Here is a 23,107-nt window from a genome sequence, read left to right on the forward strand (position 1 = left end):
CCGTGTGGGGCTAAGCCGAGCGTGATTGCGGTAAGGAAGGGGAGACCTGACCGGGGTCTCCCTTGCTCAGGCATGGACAGCTGGGCCACGGGACTCTGGAGGCCGAGCTGGAGCCGAGGCCGCTGGAGGCGCTGCAGGGCGTACCCATGGCTGAGGTGGCTGCAGGGGGCTGGCACTCCGTGTGTGTGAGTGGTAAGTGACCTAGCGCCTCTCCAGACAAACTCCGGGGCTCCAAGGCTCCAAACCTTTCTTCTTTTCCGGTGTGGGTGGGTAGCCTAGCCGGGCCTCCTGCGTTAATCAGCTCAGTCATTCGGGACTCCTACATGCCTTTCAAATTCAGCTCCTCTCGGGCACCTGGGTGGCTCGGTCCCTTAAGCATCTGACTCTTGATACCGGCTCACGTCATGATCTCAGGGTTTGCGAGATGGTGCCCGGCGTCTGGCTCTGTACTGACAGCGTGGAACCTGCTTGGGATTCTCTGTCTCGCTCTCTCCCCCTCTGTCCCTCCCCCCTCACCCCCCCCCCCCACAGGAGTGCCTGCTCAAGCACTCTCTCCCAGAAATAAATAAAACACTAAAAAAAAAATTCAGCCCCTCTGCCACAACCATTACCCACTCACACCGGTACTTGCAGTTGTTTTCTACCTTCTGTTGTTGGCCTCCCACCTCGCCCATCCCTCCGCCTCCAGGCAGGGCTGCCTTCCTAAAACACTGCAAGGGTGCGTGAAGGGGTGAGGGGTCAGCTGAGCCAAGGAGAATGGAGAAGAAAGGCTCAGTGAGTCAGGTGGCCCTGACGTGTGGCCCACAGGGGACGCTCAGATGCCCACGGGGAGGATGAGGGTGGGGAGGGTGAGCCTAGAGTGAGGACCCTCGCTTCGGGTTGTAAGTTCGCCGCCCTGGCAGGGCCCCGGCTGCAGCTGATTCCTGGGGTGTTGGGTGGGGCTGGGAGCAGATCTAGTCAAGGGTCTGCATCTGGGGCTCTGGCTGCCACTTACATCTCCGTGGGTCGGGGGCAGCTGTAACAACAACTTAGGCCTGCACCTCCGCCCCCCGTAGTCTCATGTAATGGCCCTGGGTTGGCAGCCAGACCTGAAAACTGCTGGGCCAGAGGGAAGAGAAGAGAGGAGCTGGATGGGAAGTCTCACACTTATGGGTCGGAAGGAGCTGGGAGCCTTGTTTCCTAGAGCGTTTGGAGCACAGGTGCTTCAGAGCAGACATCCTTTTGCCCCCTGTGACCTTGGGCAGGGCACTTAACCCGTCCATGCCGCGTGTCTTCTCGTAAATAAAACGGGATGTGGTCATGTGACCCTCTGTAGGGCTGTCACGAGGAGTGAGTGATTATATTTGAAAAGTGCTTGAAACACTGGCATAGATCGAACGCTTGATAAAAGCGAGCTACAGTCGTAAGTGGGGTTTTACAGGAGGGCCATTGCTCCAGCCAACAAACTGTAGTGTTGTGGGAGACGGGGAGGTGAGAGCTTCCAGAAAAGGCCTTCAATGGTACCTGGGAGGGGGGAGGGCGGATTAACAAAGGGATGTTAACAAAGGGCTCAGTGGGTTTGAAAGGAAAACGTTGGGAACTTCCAAGGGCACATTTCTGAAGTGTGTGTTGTGGGACGTTCCGTGAGAGGGAAGTTTGTGCAAAATGACCTCCAAAGAAGTTGTGGACCAAAGAAAAGGCCTAGTCCAGCTTGGCGAGAAACAGTTTGCTTCCGGACGTGTGTGGTGGGCAGCTGCAAGTCGGCTGCGACCCCACCTCCCACCCCAGCCCTCGAGGCTGGGGAGTCCACGCCGGGGGACCACCTGGAGGAGACGGAGAATAGTTAAGTGTCAGACTCCTCTCCAGAGCAGATCCAAAGACCTTATGCCCCAAGGCTGTTCTTAAGGGCTCTTGTGTGCGTGATCTAAAAAAGACTGTGTCAGGGGGCTGTGCTCAAGAAGGCTTCAGGCCACAGGGCTGTTGTCATGGCAGGCTTGTCCAAGATGGTGTTAGTCCGGGGGCGCCTAGGGGGCTCAGTTTGGCTCAGGTCATGATCTTATGGTTCGTGAGAGGGAGCCCCGCGTTGGGCTCTGCACTGACAATGCGGAGCCTGTTTGGGATTCTCTCTCCCTCTCTCCTTGCCCCTCCCCCACTCGTCTCACTCTAAATAGATAAAAAGAAATAAAAAAGAAAGAAATAAAGGACCAGGAAATTGCTGGGGGCTGAGGGAGGCTCTGCCCCGTGCTAACTTGGGCAGGGCAGGCATTTGTTGTCCCCAGGGAGCTAGAGGGTACGAGGGAGTTTGGATGGATTCAGGGGTCCTTGGAGGTTGTGGGGGGTTTACAGTCTATTTGATGGGTCCCCTTTATCTCTTTTTCAGAGACTGGCGATATTTATATCTGGGGCTGGAACGAATCCGGGCAGCTGGCCCTGCCCAGCAGGAGCCTGGCAGAGGTTGGCAAGACCGCCGCAGGGGAAGGTGAGCGTCAGTTCCATGCGTGTTTCTGTCAGTCCCGACTCCTGGCCACGTGCTGGCCTGAGACCCCACGGTGCTCAGAAGGGACACATGACAACGTGGGACCCCAGGCCCCGCTGCAGGACCCTTGGCCCCTAGGGACGGGAGAGCGGTGAGGCTGGTGCGTCAACACCACACTCCCTGCGGACCTGTCGAGCCCAGCACGTCCTGGGGGTGCGGGCGGTGGACAGAAGGTGCTCCGTGGCGCTTTTGTGCCAGAGGAGCTAATGTGTGGGTAAGGGGTAGGTCCGTGCTCCCTGTGAACCGCCATTATCCTCATCACGCTCCCTGCTTCCCTGAAGCCAGTGGACTGAAGGAAGACGGTTGTGACGTGAGGACAGCCGAGGGTGAGAGTGGAGGCCTGGCCCCCTTCATAGCCATCCAGCCCTTCCCCGCTTTACTGGATCTCCCCCCGGGCACAGATGCAGTCAAGGCCAGCTGTGGATCCCGGCACACAGCAGTGGTGACCAGTGAGTGGGGCTGGGCGGGCTGGGTCACAATGGAGCAGGAAGTCCCTCTTCCCGGTCCCACACCCGCTCCGGGAAAGAGTGTGATCACCTTAAACACTGCTATTTTCAGGGTCTTTGACGAGTGCTGAGTAGCTGCCTCACTTCAGTGACTGCGGCCCCAGCCCCCGTGGGGTGTCAGCAGTAGGTCCCCAGCCGGCAGGCCCCGAAGGTCCCCCCTCCTAGAGGGAGGCTAGTGTTGGCCTCCTTTGTCTGAGAGCGGGGCCTGCCCAGTCCAGCCTCTGAGACTCCTGAACTCGGTAGCTGTGAGATGTAGCCCCTCAGCTGGCAGAAAGGAAGGTAGACTGGTTCAGCCTGCGTCCTTTACCACCCTGAGTGCCATCACACAGTCGTTAGAGAGTATGTTTTGCTGTGCCCAGCAGAGCTCGTGACACGTACAAGGTGCTGGCTGTGGGTTGTGGCGGGCCGTGTAGACAAATGCCTTGTGACAGCCCCTTCCTGTCTTTCTGGTTGTAGGAACGGGGGAGCTCTACACCTGGGGCTGGGGTAAGTAAGGGCTTGCTCGGGTGATGCTTGAGCCAGTGGAAGGGGAAGGGACTGGGAAGGAGAGGCCAGGAGACGACAGCCATGCAGCCGTGAGGAAGCAGGGGCCTCGGCCTGACCACTGGGGAGTCAGGGACTGAACTGTGTATCCCCTTGTCCAGAACTGGTCCAAGCACACCGAAGCTCAGAGACCAGACAGGAGAAAAAGAGACGCTGTTAGTACTTCCCATTTGTCTTTCTGAAAAATTGTCTTAAGGGAATAGTTGGGCAGCGTTGATGACCCGTCTGTTGGTCTGCACCGGGCAGAAAAAAAGGTTCCAACAGAAATCTCTGCTCCGAGTATCTGGGGCGAGGAGCAGGCCGCCCGGAAGAGCATCTTGCCCGGAATGGCTGGTGGCAGCTGCCCCCTTGGGGGCCTGGGGGTTCGCCTGGCCCTGAGGACTCTGTGGCCTGGTCTCCTGATCTCCCAGAGCAGACCCCAGCGGAGTGGAGGATTAGACCCAGCACTTTGGTGCATGCACTGAATTTCCTTCCTGGAGGGGGGCAGCCCCAAGGTCGAGTGGCGAGGATGGCCAAGGGGCTCGTTTCACTTTAGGTAAATACGGACAGCTTGGCCACAAGGACACGAGCAGCTTGGATCGGCCCCGTCGAGTGGAGTATTTTGTAGACAGGCGGCTCCAGGTAAGGGCTGTGAGCTGTGGGCCCTGGAACACCTACGTGTATGCTGTGGAGAAAGCGGAGGGCTGACGGCTCCAGATAAGGGCATAAAAGAAACGTACAGTAAATTCTACAGTTAACATCTGTGAGACTCCCACCCCCGGCAAGGAAGCCAGCGGCCCAGATGCCCGCACCCGCCCCTCCTGCCTCACCTTAGGGCCGTGCCTTCCACTTTGTCCTCATGTTAGAAACACCTGGGAGCTTTGGAAGGGAAGCCCAAGGCCAGCACTGCAGACGCTGTGGGATCAGACCCTCCACATGGGGAGCCTAGGCTGGGGTAGATTTTAAAGCTCCCCCACCTGACCCAAGGTGACTGAATATAGGGTGGAGATTGGGAACCACTGGGGGTCATCTTTTGTTACTCCCTCCCCTATTCTCTCTTAGAATTGTGTCACCCTTGCGCGTGTCCTTATAGTTTGTCTGCTTTTGAACTTTATGTAAATGGAACCATTCTGCCTTTGTGTTTTTTCATTGAACACGGTATGATTTATCCATGTGGTGTCCTGTGTGTAGTTCATTCATTTTTATTGTTATGCGGGCTTCCATCATGTGAAGCCAACACAGGGCTTGAACAAACCTTGAGATCATGACCTGGGCCAAAATCAAGAGTCAGATACTTCACTGAGCCACCCAGGTGCCCCAAAACTTTTTACCTATTGAACAATGATTCCCTACTCTCCCCTGGAAACTACCATTATACCTTCTGTCTTTCTGATTCCGACTAGTCTAAGTACCTCATATAAATGGGATCTTATATATTTTTTTGTCGCTAGCTTCTATTACTTAGTATAATGTTCTCAAGGTTCATCCATGTTATAGCATATTGCAGGATTTCGTTTTTAGGCCAGAAGAATATTCCATCTCATGTACATACCACATTTTGTTTATCCACTCCTCAGTTGATGGTCGCAGGGTTGCTTCTGTGTTTCAGCTGTTATGGATAATGCTGCTATGAACATAGGTGTACAAATAGTTCTTTGGGGCTCTGTTTCTGATTCTTTTGGGTGAATACTCAGAAGTGGAATTTCTGGGTCATATGGTAATTCTCTTTTTAATTTTTTGATGAGCCTACATATTGCTTCCCACAGAGGCTATACCATTTCCTTAACTTTTTTTTTAAAGATTTTATATATTTTAATATTTATTATTTTGAAAGAGAACAAGCTGGAGAGGGGGAGAGAGAGAGAAAGAGGGAGAGAGAGAATCCCAAGTAGGCTCCATGCTGTCAGTGCAGAGCCAGACCCGGGGCTTGAACGCAGGAACTGTGAGATCATGACTTGAGCTGAAACCAGGAGTCAGATGCTTAGCCACCCAGGTGCCCTTAAGATTTTATATATTAAAAAAATTTTTTTAATGTTTATTTTTGAGAGAGAGCATGAATGGGGGAGGGGCAAGGATGGGACAGAGGATTGAAGCAGGCTCTGTGCTGACAGCAAACCCAAAGTGGGACTCGAACTCATGAACCATGAGATCATGACCTGAGCCGTAGTCAGACCCTCAACTGACTGAGCCGCCCAGGTGCCCCAAGATTTTATATATTTTTTTGGGTAATCTCCACTCCCAACGTGGGGCTTGAGCTCACAATCTTGAGATCAAGAGTCGCGCCCTCCGCTGAGTGAGCCAGGAGCCTGGTATCATTTTTAGCTCCTGCAGCAGTGCACGAGCTTCCGATTTTTCCACCTCCTTGCCCGACACTTGTTTTCTGTTGTCCTTGATAATCACCATCCTAATAATGGTGTAAGGTGCGATCTCCTTGTGATACTGATTTGCATTTCCCTAATGATCAGCGATGTGGAGCGTCTCATGTGCTTATTGGCCATTCATGTATCTTTGGAAAAAGGTCTATTCAAGTCCTTTGGACATTTTGAATTGCACTATTTGATTTTTGTTGAGTTTTAGGAGTTCCCTATGTATTGTGGATATTAATTCCCCATCAGATATGTGATTTTTCCTGTGTTTTCTTCCAAGAGTTTTATTGTTTTAGGAGCTGCATGTAGGTCCTTTTGTCATGTTGAGTTAATTTACAGGTCTGGTATTAGGTAAGGATCCAACTTCGTTCTTCTGCACGTGACTGTCCAGTTTTCCCGGCACCATTTGTTGAAAAGACTGTTCTTTTCCTACGGGCTGGTCTTGGCACCCTTGTCAAAAATCACTTGCAAGGGTTCACTTCTGGGCTCTCTGTTCCGTTCCATCGATCTCTATATCTGTCTCTATGCCAGGGCCACACCGTTGTGATGGCTGTAGCTTTGTGTAGTAGCTTTTGAAATCAGGAAGTATGTCCTCCACTTTTGTTTTTCTATTTCAAGAATGTTTTGGGGGTGGGGTAAGCATCTGAGGATTCTTGATTTCAGCTCGGGTCATGATCTCGTGGTTTGTGGGTTTGAGTCCTGCGTTGGGCTCTGCACTGACAGCATGGAGCCTATTTGGGATTCATATTTTCTCGCTCGCTCTCAAATTTTTAAAAACGTGGGGGGAGTGCCTGGGTGGCTCAGTCAGTTAAACGTCTGACACTTGGTTTCAGCTCAGATCGTGATCTCATGGGCTATTTGCTGACAGTGCGGAGCCTGTGTGGGATTTTGTCTCTCCTCTCTCTCTGTCCCTCCCTTGCTTGTGCCCCCCTCTCCCCAAATAAACTTTGAAATGTTTGGGGAGCACCTGGGTGGCTCAGTTGGTTGAGCATCCAACTCTTGATTTTGGCTCAGGTTATGGTCCCAGGGTCATGGGATGGAGTTCTGGGTCAGGCTCTTTAAAAAAAAAAAAAAAAAAAGAGGAGAAAAGAATTTTTTGACTATTCAGGGTCCCTTCAGGAATGCATGTAAATATTAGGATGGGTTTTTTTGTTTTTTGTTTTTTTGTCTTTTAAAGTTTATTGGGGCCCCTGGGTGGCTCAGTCAGTTAAGCACCTGACGTCAGCCCAGGTCATGATCTCACGGTCTGTGAGTTCGAGCCCCGCATCAGGCTCTGTGTTGACAGCTCAGAGCCTGGAGCCTGCTTCGGATTCTGTGTCTCCCTCTCTCTCTATCCCTCCCCTGTTCATGCTCTGTTTCTGTCTCAAGAGTAAATAAACGTTAAAAAATAAAGCTTATGTATTTATTTTGAGAGACAGAGTGCACGTGTATGCACAAGCAGGGGAGGGACTGAGAGAAGGAGGGAGAATCCCAAGCAGGCTCCACACTGTCAGCACAGAGCCAGATGCAGGGCTTGAACTCGTGAACTGTCAGATCATGATCTGAGCTGCAATGCAGAGTCGGTTGCTCAACTGAGCCACCCAGGCACCTTGGGTTTTCCTATTTCTGCAAAAATGTCACTGGGATTTTGATAGGGATTGTATTGAATCTGTAGATCACTTTTGGTAGTATTGACATGTTTGCGATATTAAATCTTTCCACGAACATGGGCTGTATCTCCGTGTATATATGTCTTTTTAAATTATTTCCAGCAGTGTTTTGTAGTTTTCGTTGTACAGGTCTTTCACCTCCTACGTGTTTTATTCTTTCTGATTTTATTGTAAATAGAATTGTTTTTATAATTTCCTTTTAAGATTGTTCATTGTTTGGGTATAGAAATGCACTTGATTTTTGTGTACAGCTTTGGTATCCTGTTACTCTGCTAAATTCATTTACTCTGATAGTTTCCTTGTGGATTCTAGGGTTTTCTATATAAGATCATATTATCTGCAAACAGATAGTTTTGCTTCTTTTTTTCCAATTTGGATGCCTTTTATTTCTTTTATTGCCTAATGACTCTGACTAGAACCTCCAGTACTGTGTTAAATAGAAGTGGTGAGAGTGGGCCTCCTTGCCTTATTCCTGATCTTAAAGGAAAAACTGTCTTTGACCATTTATTCTGTTTGCTGTGGGTTTCTCATATGCAGCTGTTATTATGTGGAGATAGTTTCCTTCTTTTCCCTATTTTATTGAGTGCTTTTATCATGAAAGGGTGTCGGATTTTGTCAAATGCTCTTTATTGATTGAGATGATCGTGTGTTTTTTTTCTTCGTTTTGTTCATGTGGTGTAATCATCCATCGTCCTTGCATTCCAGGAATAAATCCTACTTGGTCTTGGTGTGTAATCCTTTTTAAATGCTGCTGAATTCTGTTTGCTTGTGTTTTGCTGAGGATTTTTGTGTCAATGTTTAAAAGGGATATTGGTGTGTAGTTTTCTTGTAATGCCTTTGGCTTTGGTGTCACAGTTATGCTGGCTTCATAGAATGAGTTGGGTAGTGCTCTCCCCACCCCCACTTCATTTTTTTTTTTAAAAGTTTGAGAAGCATCGGTATTAGTTCATCAAATGTTTGGTGGAATTTACCAGTGAAGCCTTCAGGTCCTGGGCTTCTCTTTGTTGGGTGAGATTTGATTACTGATTTAATGTCCTTACTAGTTATATGTCTATTCAGATTGTCTATTGCTTTGTAATTTAGTCTCAGTACGTTTTGTGTTTCTAGGAATTTGTCCATTTCATGGAGGTTATCCAACTCGTTAGCATACAATTTTTCATAGTATACTCTTCAAATCTTGTTCATTTCTGTAGAATCAGTAGTAATGTCCCCACTTTCATTTCTGATTTTAATAATTTGAGTCTTCTCTCTTTTTTTCCTTAGTCCATCTAGCTCAAAGTTTGTCAATATTATTTATGTTTTCAGAGAACCAACTTTTGGTTTTGTTTTTCCCTATTGGTTTCCTTTATGTGTGCTGTAGTCTTTACTATTTTCTTCCCTCTGTGAGCTTTTGCTTTAGTTTTTTTTTTTTTTTTATCCTAGTTTAAAGTTAGGTTGTTGACTTCAGATCTTTCTTGTTTTTAAATGTGAGCATTTATAGCTAGAAATTTCCCTCTTGACACCACGCTTGCTGCATCCCGTGAGTTTCGACTGTTGTGCTTTCATTTTCATTTGTCTCTGTTTTCTAGTTTGCCCTGTGATTGCCTCTTTGATCCACTGGTTGCTTAAAATGTATGGTTCAATTTCCACAACATTGTGAAATTTCAGTTTTGTTATTGATTTCTAACTTCACCCTGTTGTGGTCAGAGAAGATACTGTATATGGTATCTTTATTTTTCTTAAGTTTTGAATTTAATTCGAGGATAGTCAGCATACGGCGGTATATTAGTTGCAGGTGTACAATATAGTGATTGGGCACTTCCATACGGCACCTGGTGCCCATCGTGATAAGCTCACTCCTTAATGCCGCTGCCTACTTCGCCCATTCCCCCAATCCACGTCTCCTCTGTTAAACATCAGTTCTCTATAGTTTAAAGTCTGTTTTTGGTTTGTCTTTTTTTTTTTTGTCCTTCCTTAGCTTGTTTTGTTTCTTAAATTCCACATGAGTGAAATCATATGGTATTTGTCTTTCTCTGCCTGACTTCACGTCCCATCCTATCCTCTAGCTCCATCCATGTTGTTGCAAATGGCAAGAGCTCGTTCTTTTTCATGGCAGAATAATATTCCACTGTGTATGTACACCACATCTTCTGTATCCATTCATCTGGGTTTTTAAAAAAAAATTTTTTTAATGCCTATTTCTGAGAGAGAGACAGAGACAGAGGGCAAGTGCGGGAGCGGGGAGAGAGGGAGGGAGACACAGAATCGGAAGCAGGCTCCAGGCTCCGAGCTGTCAGCACAGAGCCCGACGCTGGGCTCGAACCCACAAACCGTGAGGTCATGACCTGAGCCGAAGTCGGACGCTCAACCGACTGAGCCACCCAGGCATCCCATCTGTTTGTTGATGGACATGTGGGCTGTTTCCATAATTTGGCTATTGTACATAATGCTGCAGTCAACTTAGGGGTGCATGTATCCCTTTGAATCAATTAGTGTTTTTGTATTTTGGGGGTAAATACCCAGTAGTGTGATTTCTGGATTGTAGGGTAGTGATTTTTTTTTAACTTTTTGGGGACCCCCATACTGTTTTCCAGAGTGGCTGCCCCAGTTTGCGTTCCCACCCACTGTGCACAAGGGTTGGTTCCTTTTTCTCCACATCGTCGCCAACACCTGTTGTTTCTTGTGTTGTTGATTTTAGCTGTTCTGACAGGTGTGAGGTGACCTCTCCCTTGTGGTTTTGATTTGCATTTCCCTGACGATGAATCGTGTTGAGCGTCTTTTCATGTGTCTGCTGGCCACATGCATGTCTTCTTTGGAGGTAGGCTGCCTTCTAGTTTTGTTGACTGTTTCCTTCACTGCGCAGAAGGTTTTTTATTTTGATGTAGTCCCGATAGCTTATTTTTACTTCTGCTTTTACTTCCCTTGGCTCAGGAGACCTATCTAGAAAAATGCTGCCACAGCTGATGTCAGAGAAGTTATTGCCTGTGCGCTCTTCTCAGGTTTTTTAAGGGTTTAGGTCTCACATTTAATCCATTAATCCAATCTTTAATCCATTTTTTAAGTTTTTATTTACTAAGAATTTTTTTTTTTTAATGCCTGTTTTTGAGAGGGAGAGACAGAGCACGAGCAGGGGAGGGGCAGAGAGAGGGAGACACAGAATCTGAAACAGGCTCCAGGCTGAGCTTTCAGCACAGAGCCTGACGCGGGGCTCGAACCCACAAACCGCAAGATCATGACCTGTGCCAAAGTTGGATGCTTAACCGACTGAGCCACCCAGGTGTCCTGAGTTTATTTTTGTGTATGGTGTAAGAAAGTGGTCCAGTTTCATTCTTTTGCATGTGGTTTCCAGTTTTCCCAACACCATTTGTTGACGAGACTTTTTCTTGTTGCACATGCTTTCCTGCTTTGTCAAGGATTAACAGAGCATGTAATTATAGGTTTATTTCTGGGTTTTCTATTCCGTTCCACTGATCTATGTGTCTATTTTTTTGTGCCAGTACCGTACTGCTTTGATTACTACGGATTTGTAATATAACTTGAAGTCTGTAATTGTGATGCCTCCTGTTGTGATGGCTTTGGCTATTCTGGGTCTTGCGTGGTTCCATGCCAATTTTAGGATTGTTTATGTTCCGGTTCTGTGAAAAATGCTGTTGGTATTTTGATAGGGATTGCTCCGTATGAGGTCTTTGAGACTTAATTTGTGGCCTAATGTATGGTCTGTTGTGGAAGGTGTCCCATGTGTACCTGAGAAGAATGTGCGTGTTGCTCTCGGGTGGAGTGTTGTGCACGTGTCTGTTAGGTCTATTGGTTTACTATGTTGTGTGAATCCTGTTTCCTTCCTTTGGTCTGGTCTGTCCGTTATTGTGAGTGGGGTACTGAAGTTTCCACCTGTTACTGTACAACCGTTTCTCCCTTCAGTTCTGTCAGTTTTTGCCTCCTATATTTTGATGGTCTGTCATTAAGTGCATTTTTTACATATTTTCTTGTTGTATGGAGCCTTTTATTAATAATGTCCTTTGTTGACTCTTGTAACGTTTTTTTAATGTTTAGTCTGGAAAGACCGTGAGCGGGGGAGGGGCAGAGAGAAAAGGAGACAGAGGATCCAAAGCAGGCTCTGCACTGCCAGCAGACAGCCGGACGCAGGGATCGAACTCACAAACTGTGAGCTCATGACCTGATCTAAAGTCAGATGCTTAACAGACTGAGTCACCCAGGCTTCCCCTTTTTTATTTAAAGTGTATTTTGTCAGGGCCCCTGGTGGCTCAGTTGGTTAAGCGTCCAGCTTCGGCTCAGGTCACAATCTCATTGTTGGTGAGTTTGAGCCCACGTTGGGCTCTGTGCTGGCAGCTCAGAGCCTGGAGCCTGCTTCGATTCTGTGTCTCCCTTTCTCTCTGCCCCTCCCCTGCTCATGTTCTCTCACTCTCTCAAAAATAATTAAACATTTTTTAAAAAGTAAAATAAGTGCATTCGTCTCCCAGATCGTGTAGAAAACAAGATTGGGAGTTATAAACCAAAGGTACAGGAATACTAGCTTTTACGTTAGTTTTCTTTTTTCTTTTTTTAATTTTTTTAATGTTTGTTTATTTTTTTTTCCAACGTTTATTTATTTTTGGGACAGAGAGAGACAGAGCATGAACGGGGGAGGGGCAGAGAGAGAGGGAGACACAGAATCGGAAACAGGCTCCAGGCTCCGAGCCATCAGCCCAGAGCCCGATGCGGGGCTCGAACTCACGGACCGCGAGATCGTGACCTGGCTGAAGTCGGACGCTTAACCGACTGCGCCACCCAGGCGCCCCTAATGTTTGTTTATTTTTTGAGAGAGAGACGGAGCACAAGCTGGGGAGGGACAGAGAGAGAGGGAGACACAGAATCTGAAACAGGCTCCAGGCTCTAAGCTGTCAGCACAGAGCCAGATATGGGGCTCGAACTCACAGACTACGAGATCATGACCTGAGCTGAAGTTGGACACTCAACCAACTGAGCCACCCAGGTGCCCCTAATTTTCTTTAAATGAATTAGGTACAGTTGCAAGCCAGATGCTACAGTAATACGAATTTTTGTCATTGCCTATGTTTACCTTTACTGAGATCTTCGTTTGTTTATATGGCTTCAAGTTACCTAATGTTAAAGACGATGCCTTGTAGGTGATGATTCGCTTCTTTCTCTGTTGCTGCTTTTAAGTTTTGCTCTTTGTCTTTTGAAAATGTGACTGATGTGTCTTAGCGTGGGTCTTTGAATTCCTCTTACTTGGAGTTCATTGAGCTTTCTGGATGTTGATGTTTTTCTTCAAATTTGGGAAGTTTTCAGGCATTATTTCTTCAAATGTTCTTTTTGCCCCTTCCTCTCTTCTCTTTCCGGGACGCCTGTGACCTGCGCCTTGGTCCCTGTGTTGATGTCCCGTAGGCCTCTGAGGCTCTGGTCACCGTTGCCTAGTCATTTTGTTTTCTCCCCCTTCCTCAGCCTCGGTCATTGCCATCGCCGTGTCTTCAATACCTGACTCTTGGCCCTGCCTGCTCAGGTCTGCCTTCGAATCCCTCTAGTGAAGTTTTCATTCGAGTTACTGTGCTTCTCGGCTGCAGAGATTGTTCTTGGTTTCTTTTTAGGTTTTCCGTCTCCTTAATATTTCCATTTCTCTTCACACTTTGACTTTCTCCACATCTTCCTTTAGCTCTTTAAGCACATTCAGATCATTGTTTTATTTACCTATTTATTTTAAAACGTTTATTTTTGAGAGCGACAGCCCAAGCTGGGGAGGGGCAGAGCGAGAGAGAAAGAGGATCCGAAGCGGGCTGTGTGCTAACAGCAAAGAGCTCGATGCAGGGCTCAAACTCACGAACCATGGGATCGTGACGTGAGCGGAAGTCGGACACTCAACCCACTGAGCCCCCCAGGTGTCCCTACTTTTTCCTTTGAATGATGGGCCATATTTACCTATTTCTTGGTATACCTTGTGACTTTTTGTTGAACACTGGACATGTGAATCCAGTTGTGTGGTAACTCTGGGAATTGGATTCTCCCACTTCCCCAGGGTTTGCTGTGTTTTGCTATTGCTTTTGCTTTATTGTAAGCTGTCTCTGTAGCGAGGATCCCCTGAGGTGTAGACTTTGTCTTCTTCTGTCTTTTCTAAACCTTTCCTTGAGCATGAGCAGTGACTTTCTAATTTTTCCCATATATGCGGATATTTGTGAATGTGCCAGTCTTTTAATGTGTGGCTCCTGAAAGGGGAAAAGTGAAAAACGAAGAGGGAACAAAAGGGCACCGGCCCTTTGAATCACCTGGAAGTCACTTGAACCGGAGTGGGGACAGGCTGGCGACTCTGAGGGGAGGTACCACAATAACGGCTGCCTGCCTCTCTGCCCCTCTGCGATCAGAAGCGGCGACCAGAACACGGACCCCTGGTGTTCCGAGGACAGGTGCCTCTCGCCCACCCTGACTGCTGTAGGTCGGGTGCGGCCGCATCAGGGGGTGGGGGGTGGGGAGCCGCTAGTGTGCAAAGCGCCGAAACCGCCCAGAACCGGTCAGTTTTGACCCTCCAAGCCTTCCCCTGGAAGTTGCAAGCCTTCGGCAAACCCGCCTTCCGAAACTGGCGCCTCGGTGTGGAGCCGGGGGCTTTCCTGCCTCTTCCCGGAATCCTCCCTGATGGGTCATGTACGTTTCTGATTTGGGGTCAGAAACCTCGCGTGCGCGGGCACAAGTTCATCTGCGCACTACTCGGGAGCCCCGGGCGGCCGAGGCGTCTCTGCCAGCGGGTCCGGTTCGTCGCGGCCCAGACACCAGGTGGACAGGTGGCGGAGGCCGCGTTTCCCCACGTGCTGGCGATGTCGGGCGGCGTCCGTTTCATCCGCCGTTTGGAGTTGTTCTGTCTTCAAGTGGCTGTTGAAGTTTTCCTGCCCTTCTGAAGTTTTCTGTATTTTTCGTAGTGACTTGTTTTCCTCGTAAATGTTAGCCGCAAGTCCCTTAATAGTTACGGGTTCAAAGTGCCTTCCGCCGCCGTTTCCTCAGGCTCCGGTATCTTTTGATGTTAGCCATTTGTTTTAAACATTTATGTGGTGCTACTCTGTGCCAGGCAATGCTCAGGGTGCTTTACAAATACCTTATTTTGATGAACATGAGTTCTTAATGTGCTCAACTTCATCAGCATTTCCTTTGATGTTAATTTGTGTGTATGTAGGTGATTTAAGAAAATTTTCTGACTGTGGGGAGGCCTTTAAGATACTTTCTGTCTTCTTGTGGTAAAATATACTTACAGATGGTTAAGTGGTAAATTTTATGTTAAGTGTATAATTCAGTGGTATTAAATACGTTCACATTGTTGTCCAAAGAGCACCATCCACGTCCAGGGCTTTTTTAAACTCTCTACACAAATTCTATCCCCATTAAACACGAACTCCTGGTACCTGCCCCCCCACCCCCACCCCCGCAACCATCATTCTACCTTCTGCCTCCTTTGTATCCTCTTTCCGATGGCTGGCCCTTGTCCCCACATCCAGGGACGTGCGATGCCAGCACTGTCCTCTACCTACGTTCTGTATGTGTTTGGGTCTATTTCTAGACCTTCTGATCTGTACCCCATTGCACCACAGAAGCTTTGTGTAGGATATTTTGTTCTGATAGGGCTTGTACCCTTCCCCCTCCTGTAGTCCAGCTGTTTCTTAAGTTTTGGAAGTTCTTTATATATTCTGGATACACGTCCTTTATCAGATACATGATTTGCAAATACTTGCTCCTAGTTGGCGGTTTGTCTCTTTGGTCTGTAAGTATCTCATGCAAAGCAAGTCTAATAGTTCAAGTCCAACTTACCAACTTTTTTTCTTTTATGGATCATGTTTTTGATGTCATAACTAAGAACTTTGCCTGGCCAAATACCATGAGTGTTTTTTCTTCTTCAAAAGTAGATTTTGTGTTTTGATCTTTGGGGGTTAATTTTTGCCTCAAGAGGAGTGAGTGAGGCATAGCTATAGCTCCCTTTTATTGCATAAGAATATCCAATTATTCAACACCCTCTGTTAAAAACACTGTCCTATCTTGTCTTTACGCCTTTTTCAAAAACCATTTGACCATATTTGTGTGGGTCATTTTAGACTCTCTGTTCTGTTCACTGACCTATGTTTCTGTCTTTTCACTCATCGGTAGCACAGGCTAGTCTCAGATGAGATAGGGTGATAGAACCAGCCTCCAAGTTGGTTCTTTTAAAAATCCTTTGGCTGTTCTCGTTGGTGTTTCCATATAAAGTTTAGTGTTAGCTTATCTGCTGGAATTACATGAGCTCTACAGACCACTGGGGAGGACTGCTGTCTCACTTTGCTGAGGATTCCGACCCAAGAGCACAGTAGGTCTATTGAAACAGGTCTTGTCTCTTTCATCAGTAGTTTGCAGTTTTCAGCATACAGATAACATGTTTCGATTTGTACCTAGGTATTTGTTTTGGAGTTCTTTTAAATGCTTTTGCAAATTTTAGTTTTAATTGTTGATTACATAGTATGTAGAAATGAGGTTGATTCTGTAGGTAAACCTTGTATCCTATAGCCTTGTGGAACTAATTGGAGCTTTTTGTAGGTAGGTTCCTTGGGATCTACACAACCATGATCCCTGTGAATGAAGATGGTTTCATTTCTTTTTTCCAATCTGTGTGTCACTTATTTCTTCTTGCCTTATCGCACCGGTTAGGAATTCCAGTATGCTATTCAATAGGAGGAGTACAAGTACACAGCTTTGCCTTATTTGTAATCTTACGAGGAAAACATCCAGTGGTTAGTTTTATATGTTACCTGTAAGTTGACTCTGGTAGATGCAATTTATCAGGTTAAGGAACTCTCCTATTATTCCTCATTTTCTGGAAAATTTTATAATTTTTGTCAAATGCTTTTCCTACATCAATTGATAGGATCACGTGGGTTTTTTTGGTTAATATGGTAGATTACACTGGTTTTTAAAAATTATACATAGTTCACATACTGTAGAATTCACACTTTTACTTATTTTAAAAAGTTTATTTTGAGAGAGAGCACGCATGTGCAAGAGGGAGGGGCAGAGACAGAGAGAACCTCAAGTAGGCTCAGCGCTGTCAGCCCCGAGCCCAACACGGGGCTTGATCTCCTGAACCACGAGTCAAGAGTTGGGCGCTTAACCGACGGAGCCACGACACGGTTCAGTGGCTTTCAGTCCCTTCACAACGTTGTGCAACAACCATCACCACAATCGAATTTCAGAACATTTTCATCACCCCCAAAAGAAACCTCTTACCAATTAGTGGTCACTGCCCATTGACCTCTTGTCCCTGGCACCACTAATCGACTTTCTTTTCGTAAGGATTTGCCTCTTCTAGGGGTTTCATATAAATGGAATCCTACAACATATGGCCTTTTGCGTCAGGCTTCTTTGACATAATAGCAGTGTTTTCAAGGTTCATCCATGTTGTAGCATGTATTCCTTTTTTTTTTTTTTAATTTGAATGTGTGGGAGCGGGAGAGAGAGAATCCCAACCAGGCTCCACAGTGTCAGTGCAGAGCCCAACGTGGGGCTTGGACTCAGAAACCTGAGATCATGACCTGAGTTGAAACCAAGAGACACTTAACCGACTGAGCCAGCCACGTGCCCCACATGGATCCCTTTTTATGCTGCATAATATTCTGTGTGGAGATACTTCATTTTGTTCATCTTTCTGTCAACTGATGAACAGTTGAGTGGTTTCCACTTTTTTGCTATGAGGAATAATGTAAACATTTGTGTATGTGTTTTTGTAGGAACATTTAAAAAAATATATCCTGCCACCTTTTTTTAAAGTTTATTTTGAGAGGGGCACCTGGGTGGCGCAGTCGGTTAAGCGTCCGACTTCAGCCAGGTCACGATCTCGCGGTCCGCGAGTTCGAGCCCCGCGTCGGGCTCTGGGCTGATGGCTCGGAGCCTGGAGCCTGTTTCCGATTCTGTGTCTCCCTCTCTCTCTGCCCCTCCCCCGTTCATGCTGTCTCTCTCTGTCCCAAAAATAAATAAACGTTGAAAAAAATATATATAAAGTTTATTTTGAGAGAGCACGAGTGGGGAGGGGCAGAGGGAGAGACAGAACTCCAATCAGGCTGTCCGTGCAGAGCCCAACGCAAGGCTCCATCCCACAAACTGTGAGATGGTGACCTGAGGCTGAGTCGGATGCTCAACTGACTGAGCCACCCAGACACCCCAAACATGTTTTCAATTGGGTGTTAATACCTAGGAGTGAAACTTCTGGGTCCTATCTTACATTCCCAAGCCGGCCTTGTCTTTGCTGGGGTAAACCCTACTTTGTCATGATGTATTCTTTTATGTTTTTGGATTCAATTTGCTAATATTAAGGATTTTTGTATCTGTTCACAAAGGATATTAGTCTGTGGTTTGTTTCGTGTTTCTGTGGTTTTGGTACCAGAGTCCTTCTCATAAAATGAGTGAAAAGTGGTAGGTCTACTGTTTTCTGGAAGAAATTGCATGGAGTTGGTGTTCCATCTAATTTAAATGTTTAGTAGAATCCACCAATAATGCTGTCTAGGCCTAGAGTTTTCATTTTCAGGGTTTTAATGATGGGTTAAATTTCTTTGATTGCTATAGGACTATTCCGATTCTCCCTTTTGGGGTGAGTTTGGTAATTTATGTCTTTCAAGGAATTTATCTGCTTAAGTTGTCAAAATTTCTATGCAGAGAGTTTGTAACTGTCACTCATGATCCCTTTCAGGTTCGTGGAGACTATAGCTACCCTTGGGGTGGCTGGGTGGCTCGTTCGGTCAAGCATCTGACCTCAGCTCGGGTCATGATCTCATGGTTTGTGAGTTCAAGCCCCACATCGGGCTCTGTGCTGACAGGTCAGAGCCTGGAGCCTGCTTTGGATTCTGTGTCTCCCTCTCTCTCTGCTCCTCCCCTGCTCATGTTCTGTCTTTCTGTCAAAAATAAACATTAAAAAATTTACAGTGATAGCCCTACTTTCATTCCTGACATTAATCTGTTATTTCCTTTCTTTATCACTAAAAGTTTACTTTTTTTTTTAAGAATCCGATTTTTTATTTATTTCCTCTATGTTGCTTTGGTCTTTTCAATTTCATTGCTTCCTGCTCTTATGTTTATTTACTTCCTTTCTCCTTTTCAGGTTATTTTGTTGTTTTTAGTTTCTTAACATAGAAACTCATTGCACTGAGACTTTTCTTCTAAGATAAGCATTTAATACTGTAACATTTCCTCTAGTGCTTTAGCTGCATCTCAAACGTTGATATGTAGTATTTTTTTTTCAGTTTACAATGTCTGCAAATTTCCTTTGAAAATTCCTTTCCTTTCTGTATCATTTAGATGTGTTATCTAATTGCCAAGCATTGGGGCATTTTCTGAGAGTTTGTTATAGTTAAGTTTAATGGAATTAAATTTTTCTTAAGATTTTTTTAATTCATTTTGAAAGAGGGAGCGTGGGGGGGGGGGGCAAGAGGGAGAGAGAGAATCCCAAACAGGTTCCACACTGTTGAACAGTGAGATCATGACCTGAGCCAAAACCAATAGTTGGATGCTTAACCGACTGAGCCACCCAGGTGCCTGCATCATTTAAAGTTTTTAAAAACTTAAGGTTTATGCCCCAGACTATGGTCTATTTTCATGACTGTTCCATATGCACTTTGCAAAAGAACGTTTCTGCTGTTGCTGGATGTTGTTCTACAACTGGGTCCAACCGGTTATTGGTGGGAATCGTTTTCTCTATAGCCTTGACTATTTTTTATCCAGTTCTATCATTCCTGAGAAAAGTGAAGTCTAATGGCAGATTTGTCCATATTTTCCTTTCGGTCCTATCAGTTTTGCTTTGTTATATTTCAAAGCCATTTTAGGTGTATAAACATTTAGAATTGGGACGTCACTGAAAATGGTGTAGGGAACTCCAAGGCTCTGCCTTTCCACAAAAGCAGCTAATGAACTGGTGGTGGAAACCGTCAGAATCTACTTTTGCAGAACTCTAGAAATCTAGTCAAAAACTTCCCACGACCCGGGGAAGAAAGAAGCGGATGCTTTGCGGTGAGTGTGCTAGGACATTTCCAGTTGCCTGCCTACTACACCGCACGTGGGGGGCCATAAGGAGGACAAGAGCTCACGGTTTTGGTGCGTGCTGTTAGCACCAGCGGGAGGAATATAGTCCTTCTCAAAGCTTCGGGACTGTGGGCTTCAACACATCTGGCCCTTGCCTGAAAGACCAACCTAAGAGCTGGCCTTTGTTTTGCCAGACTCTGTGTTCCCAAGGCTGGGTGGCTCTGGCCAAAAGTGTTCCATGGCCCTGGAATTGGCTGCAGCAACTTGGACAAGGGACGATCGTTGGGACAAGCAACAGACCTGTAAGAAGACTGGAAAGAAAACGTTGGGAAAGGGGCTACTTAGGGAAAGGCCTTTCCGAGCTCCCACAGGCATAAGGACGAACTGGGGAAACGTAGCCCATGCCCAGTGCTGATGTACTCCAGGAAAGGCCTGACAAAGCACTCAGCTCGCACTCTGGCTCGTCTTCAGGCTCCACACAAGCAGAAGTGGAGGCTGAGGGGCGCCTGGGTGCTTCAGTCGGTTGAGCGTCTGACTGTTGATTTGGTTCGGGTCATGAACCCAGGATTGTGGGATGGGGCCCCGTGTTGGGCTCTATGCTGAGAGTGGAGCCTGCTTAGGATTCTCCTTCCCCAAACTCTGCCCCTTTCTTTCACTCTCTCTAAAAAAAAAAAAAAAAAAAAAAAAAAAGTAGAGGCTGAAACAGAGTGTGAATAGCCTGGCTGAGCCATGAAGGAATGGTCCACAAAGCAGAGCCAATTGATTAAGAGGGTATTTTTTTCCTCTTTTTTTTTTTTTTAATTAAGTTTATTTCTAGTAATCTCTACACCCAACAAGGGGCTCGAACTCAGGACCCCAAGATCAAGTGTTGGATACGCCAACTGAGCCAGGTGCCCCTTATTTTTCTTTTAATAAGTGAGTTTAGCAAGGTTTCAGAATATAAGAGCAATATACAGAAATCAACTGTGTTCCTACAGGCAGGCAATAACCAGAAATTGTAAGTTAAAAATCTCACGGTGGCATCAAGAAATATGAACTACTTAGGGATAAATCTGACAAAGATGTGAAAGATCTGGATATATGACCTATAAAATACTGCTGAGAGAAGAGCTAAATAAATGAATAGGTCACTTCTCCCTAAATTGATCAATAGATTCAAGAAGGCTAGATTCTTTTGTAGAAACTGACAAGCTAATTCTGAAATTCATCTGAAAAAGCAAAGGACCTGGAGCAGCCAAAGTAACTTTTACAGGTATAAAATTGGAAAGCTAACACTACCTAATTTCAAGAATTAGTATAAATCTACAGTCATCGAGACCATGTCGTATGGCCATTAAGACAAATGGATCAATGGAACAGAAACTCAAGGCAACTGATTTTTGACAAAGGTACAAAAGCAATACGGTGGAGAAAGGGACAGCCTTTTCAACTAATGTTGCTAGAAACTGGATATCTACATGCGAAGCAAAGGAACTGAAAGTCCTAGCTGGAGCCATATACATGGATACACACAGAGCCAAAATGGATCACAGACATAAACATAAAACCTGAGATTTTAAACTTCTAGAAAACCTTTACCTCTTGGGTTAGGTAATGGTTTCTTAGAACAACAAAAACACAATCCAAAGAAAAATGGAATTCATCAAACTTAAACCTCTGCTCTTCAAAGACACTGTTAAAAGACTGGAAAGAGAAGCCACAGACTGAGAGAGAATCTTTGCAAAACGGGACCAACAGACTTGTATCCAAAGCATACACGCATGCCTCATCTTATCACACTTCGCAGATACTGTGTTTGTTACAGCTTGAAGGTTTGTGGCAACTTGCATCCATCAAGTCTCTCAGCGCCATTTTTCCAACACAGTTTGCTCACTTCTGGTCTCTGTGTCCTATTTTGGTAATTCCCTCAATATTTCATACTTGGTGATTTGTGATGAGTGATTATGACTTACAGCTCATGATGGCTATTAGCTATTTTAGCAATAAAGTATTTTTTAATTAAGGTAAGTACTTTTTTTTTCCTTAGAACTAATGCTACTGCACACTTAAGGTTTCACTATCCTGTAGTAGTTTATTAACTTCTGCATGCTCTGGGAAACGAAAAAAATTCATTTGACTTGGTTTATTGTGGTGGTCTAGAACCAAACCTGCATTATCTGAGGCATGCTTGGATAGAGAACTCTCAAAACTCAACCCAGTTTTTAAAACGGGCAAAAACCGCGACTAGGTACTTGTCCAAACAAGGTAAGGATGGCAAAATAAGCACGTGAAAAGATGCTTGACATCATTAGGGTAGCGCAAATTAAAACTACAATGAGATATTGCCTCGTATCTCCTAAAATGGCTAAAATTATAAAAACAATACCAAGTAGTAGAGAAGAGGTAGAGGAACTGAAACCTTCATCTGTTACTGGTGAGAACATACAATAGTTCAACCACTTTGGAAAACAAACGTAGAGCTACATCTGACCTAGCTGTTCCACTCCTTGGTATTTACCCCCCAAAAAGTACAGCTCCATACAAAGACTTGTACGTGAACGTTCACAGCAGCTTTATTTTTAATAGCCCTAAACTGGAAACAAGCCAAATGTGAATAAACATAAAAAGTGAATAAACTGTGGTCTCCCCATACCCCGGAATAGGACTCAACCATAAAAAGGAAAGAAATATGGACACAACAGTACGGATGAAATTCAAAATCAAAGTCAAAAGAGCCAGCCCCATGCATAGGGGCACTTGTACCCCAATGTTCATAGCAGCACTCTCAACAATAGCCAAATTATGGAAAGAGCCTAAATGTCCATCAACTGATGAATGGATAAAGAAATTGTGGTTTATATACACAGTGGAGTACTACGTGGCAATGAGAAAGAATGAAATCTGGCCCTTTGTAGCAACGTGGATGAAACTGCAGAGTGTGATGCTAAGTGAAATAAGCCATACAGAGAAAGACAGATACCATATGTGTTCACTCTTATGTGGATCCTGAGAAATTTAACAGAAACCCATGGGGGAGGGGAAGGAAAAAAAAAAAAGGTTAGAATGGAAGAGAGCCAAAGCATAAGAGACTCTTAAAAACTGAAACTGAGAACTGAGGGTTGATGGGGGGGTGGGAGGGAGGGGAGGCTGGGTGATGGGTATTGAGGAGGGCACCTGTTGGGATGAGCACTGGGTGTTGTATGGGAACCAATTTGACAATAAACTTCATATATTGAAAAAAAAAAACCACACACAAAAAAAAGCCCCCCAAAAGAATATATACTGCAGGATTCTACTTAGCTAAAACTCTAGAAAATGCAAACTCCTCCACAGTGACACAAAGCAGATAAATGGTTGGTAGGGGTGGGGAGGGGAAAACTGTAAAGGGGCAGGAGGAAATTTTGGGGGTAATGGTTATGTTCAGAAACTGGATTGTGGTGATGGTTTCACAAGTGTGTGAAACTGTGTCAAAATTTATCCAAGTGTACACTGTAAATGGGCTTTTCTAATAAAAATAAAGGCTGTTAAAAAACCAAAAAGCCAGGCCTATAAAAGATGTCCTGTTAG

At 45.7% G+C, this 23,107-nt stretch overlaps 1 protein-coding gene across 12 annotated transcripts in view; it reads left to right on the forward strand.

Moving 5' to 3' along the window:
• The window catches only part of RCCD1 (RCC1 domain containing 1), a 33,925-nt gene that overhangs the window by 2,129 nt on the left and 8,689 nt on the right, over positions 1 to 23,107 (forward strand). For 7 of the 12 annotated variants that reach the window (XM_019831852.3, XM_045058774.1, XM_023254902.2 and 4 more), the window contains 5 exons: positions 71 to 192; positions 2,360 to 2,458; positions 2,797 to 2,964; positions 3,478 to 3,507; positions 4,100 to 4,185. In XM_019831852.3, coding sequence (XP_019687411.3) covers positions 71 to 192; positions 2,360 to 2,458; positions 2,797 to 2,964; positions 3,478 to 3,507; positions 4,100 to 4,185 — 505 coding nt within the window. The other 5 variants (XM_023254905.2, XM_023254903.2, XM_023254906.2 and 2 more) reach the window with 5 other exon arrangements.

This window comes from Felis catus, chromosome B3 (genome assembly GCF_018350175.1).
Source record: "Felis catus isolate Fca126 chromosome B3, F.catus_Fca126_mat1.0, whole genome shotgun sequence".
Taxonomy (NCBI): domain Eukaryota; kingdom Metazoa; phylum Chordata; class Mammalia; order Carnivora; family Felidae; genus Felis; species Felis catus.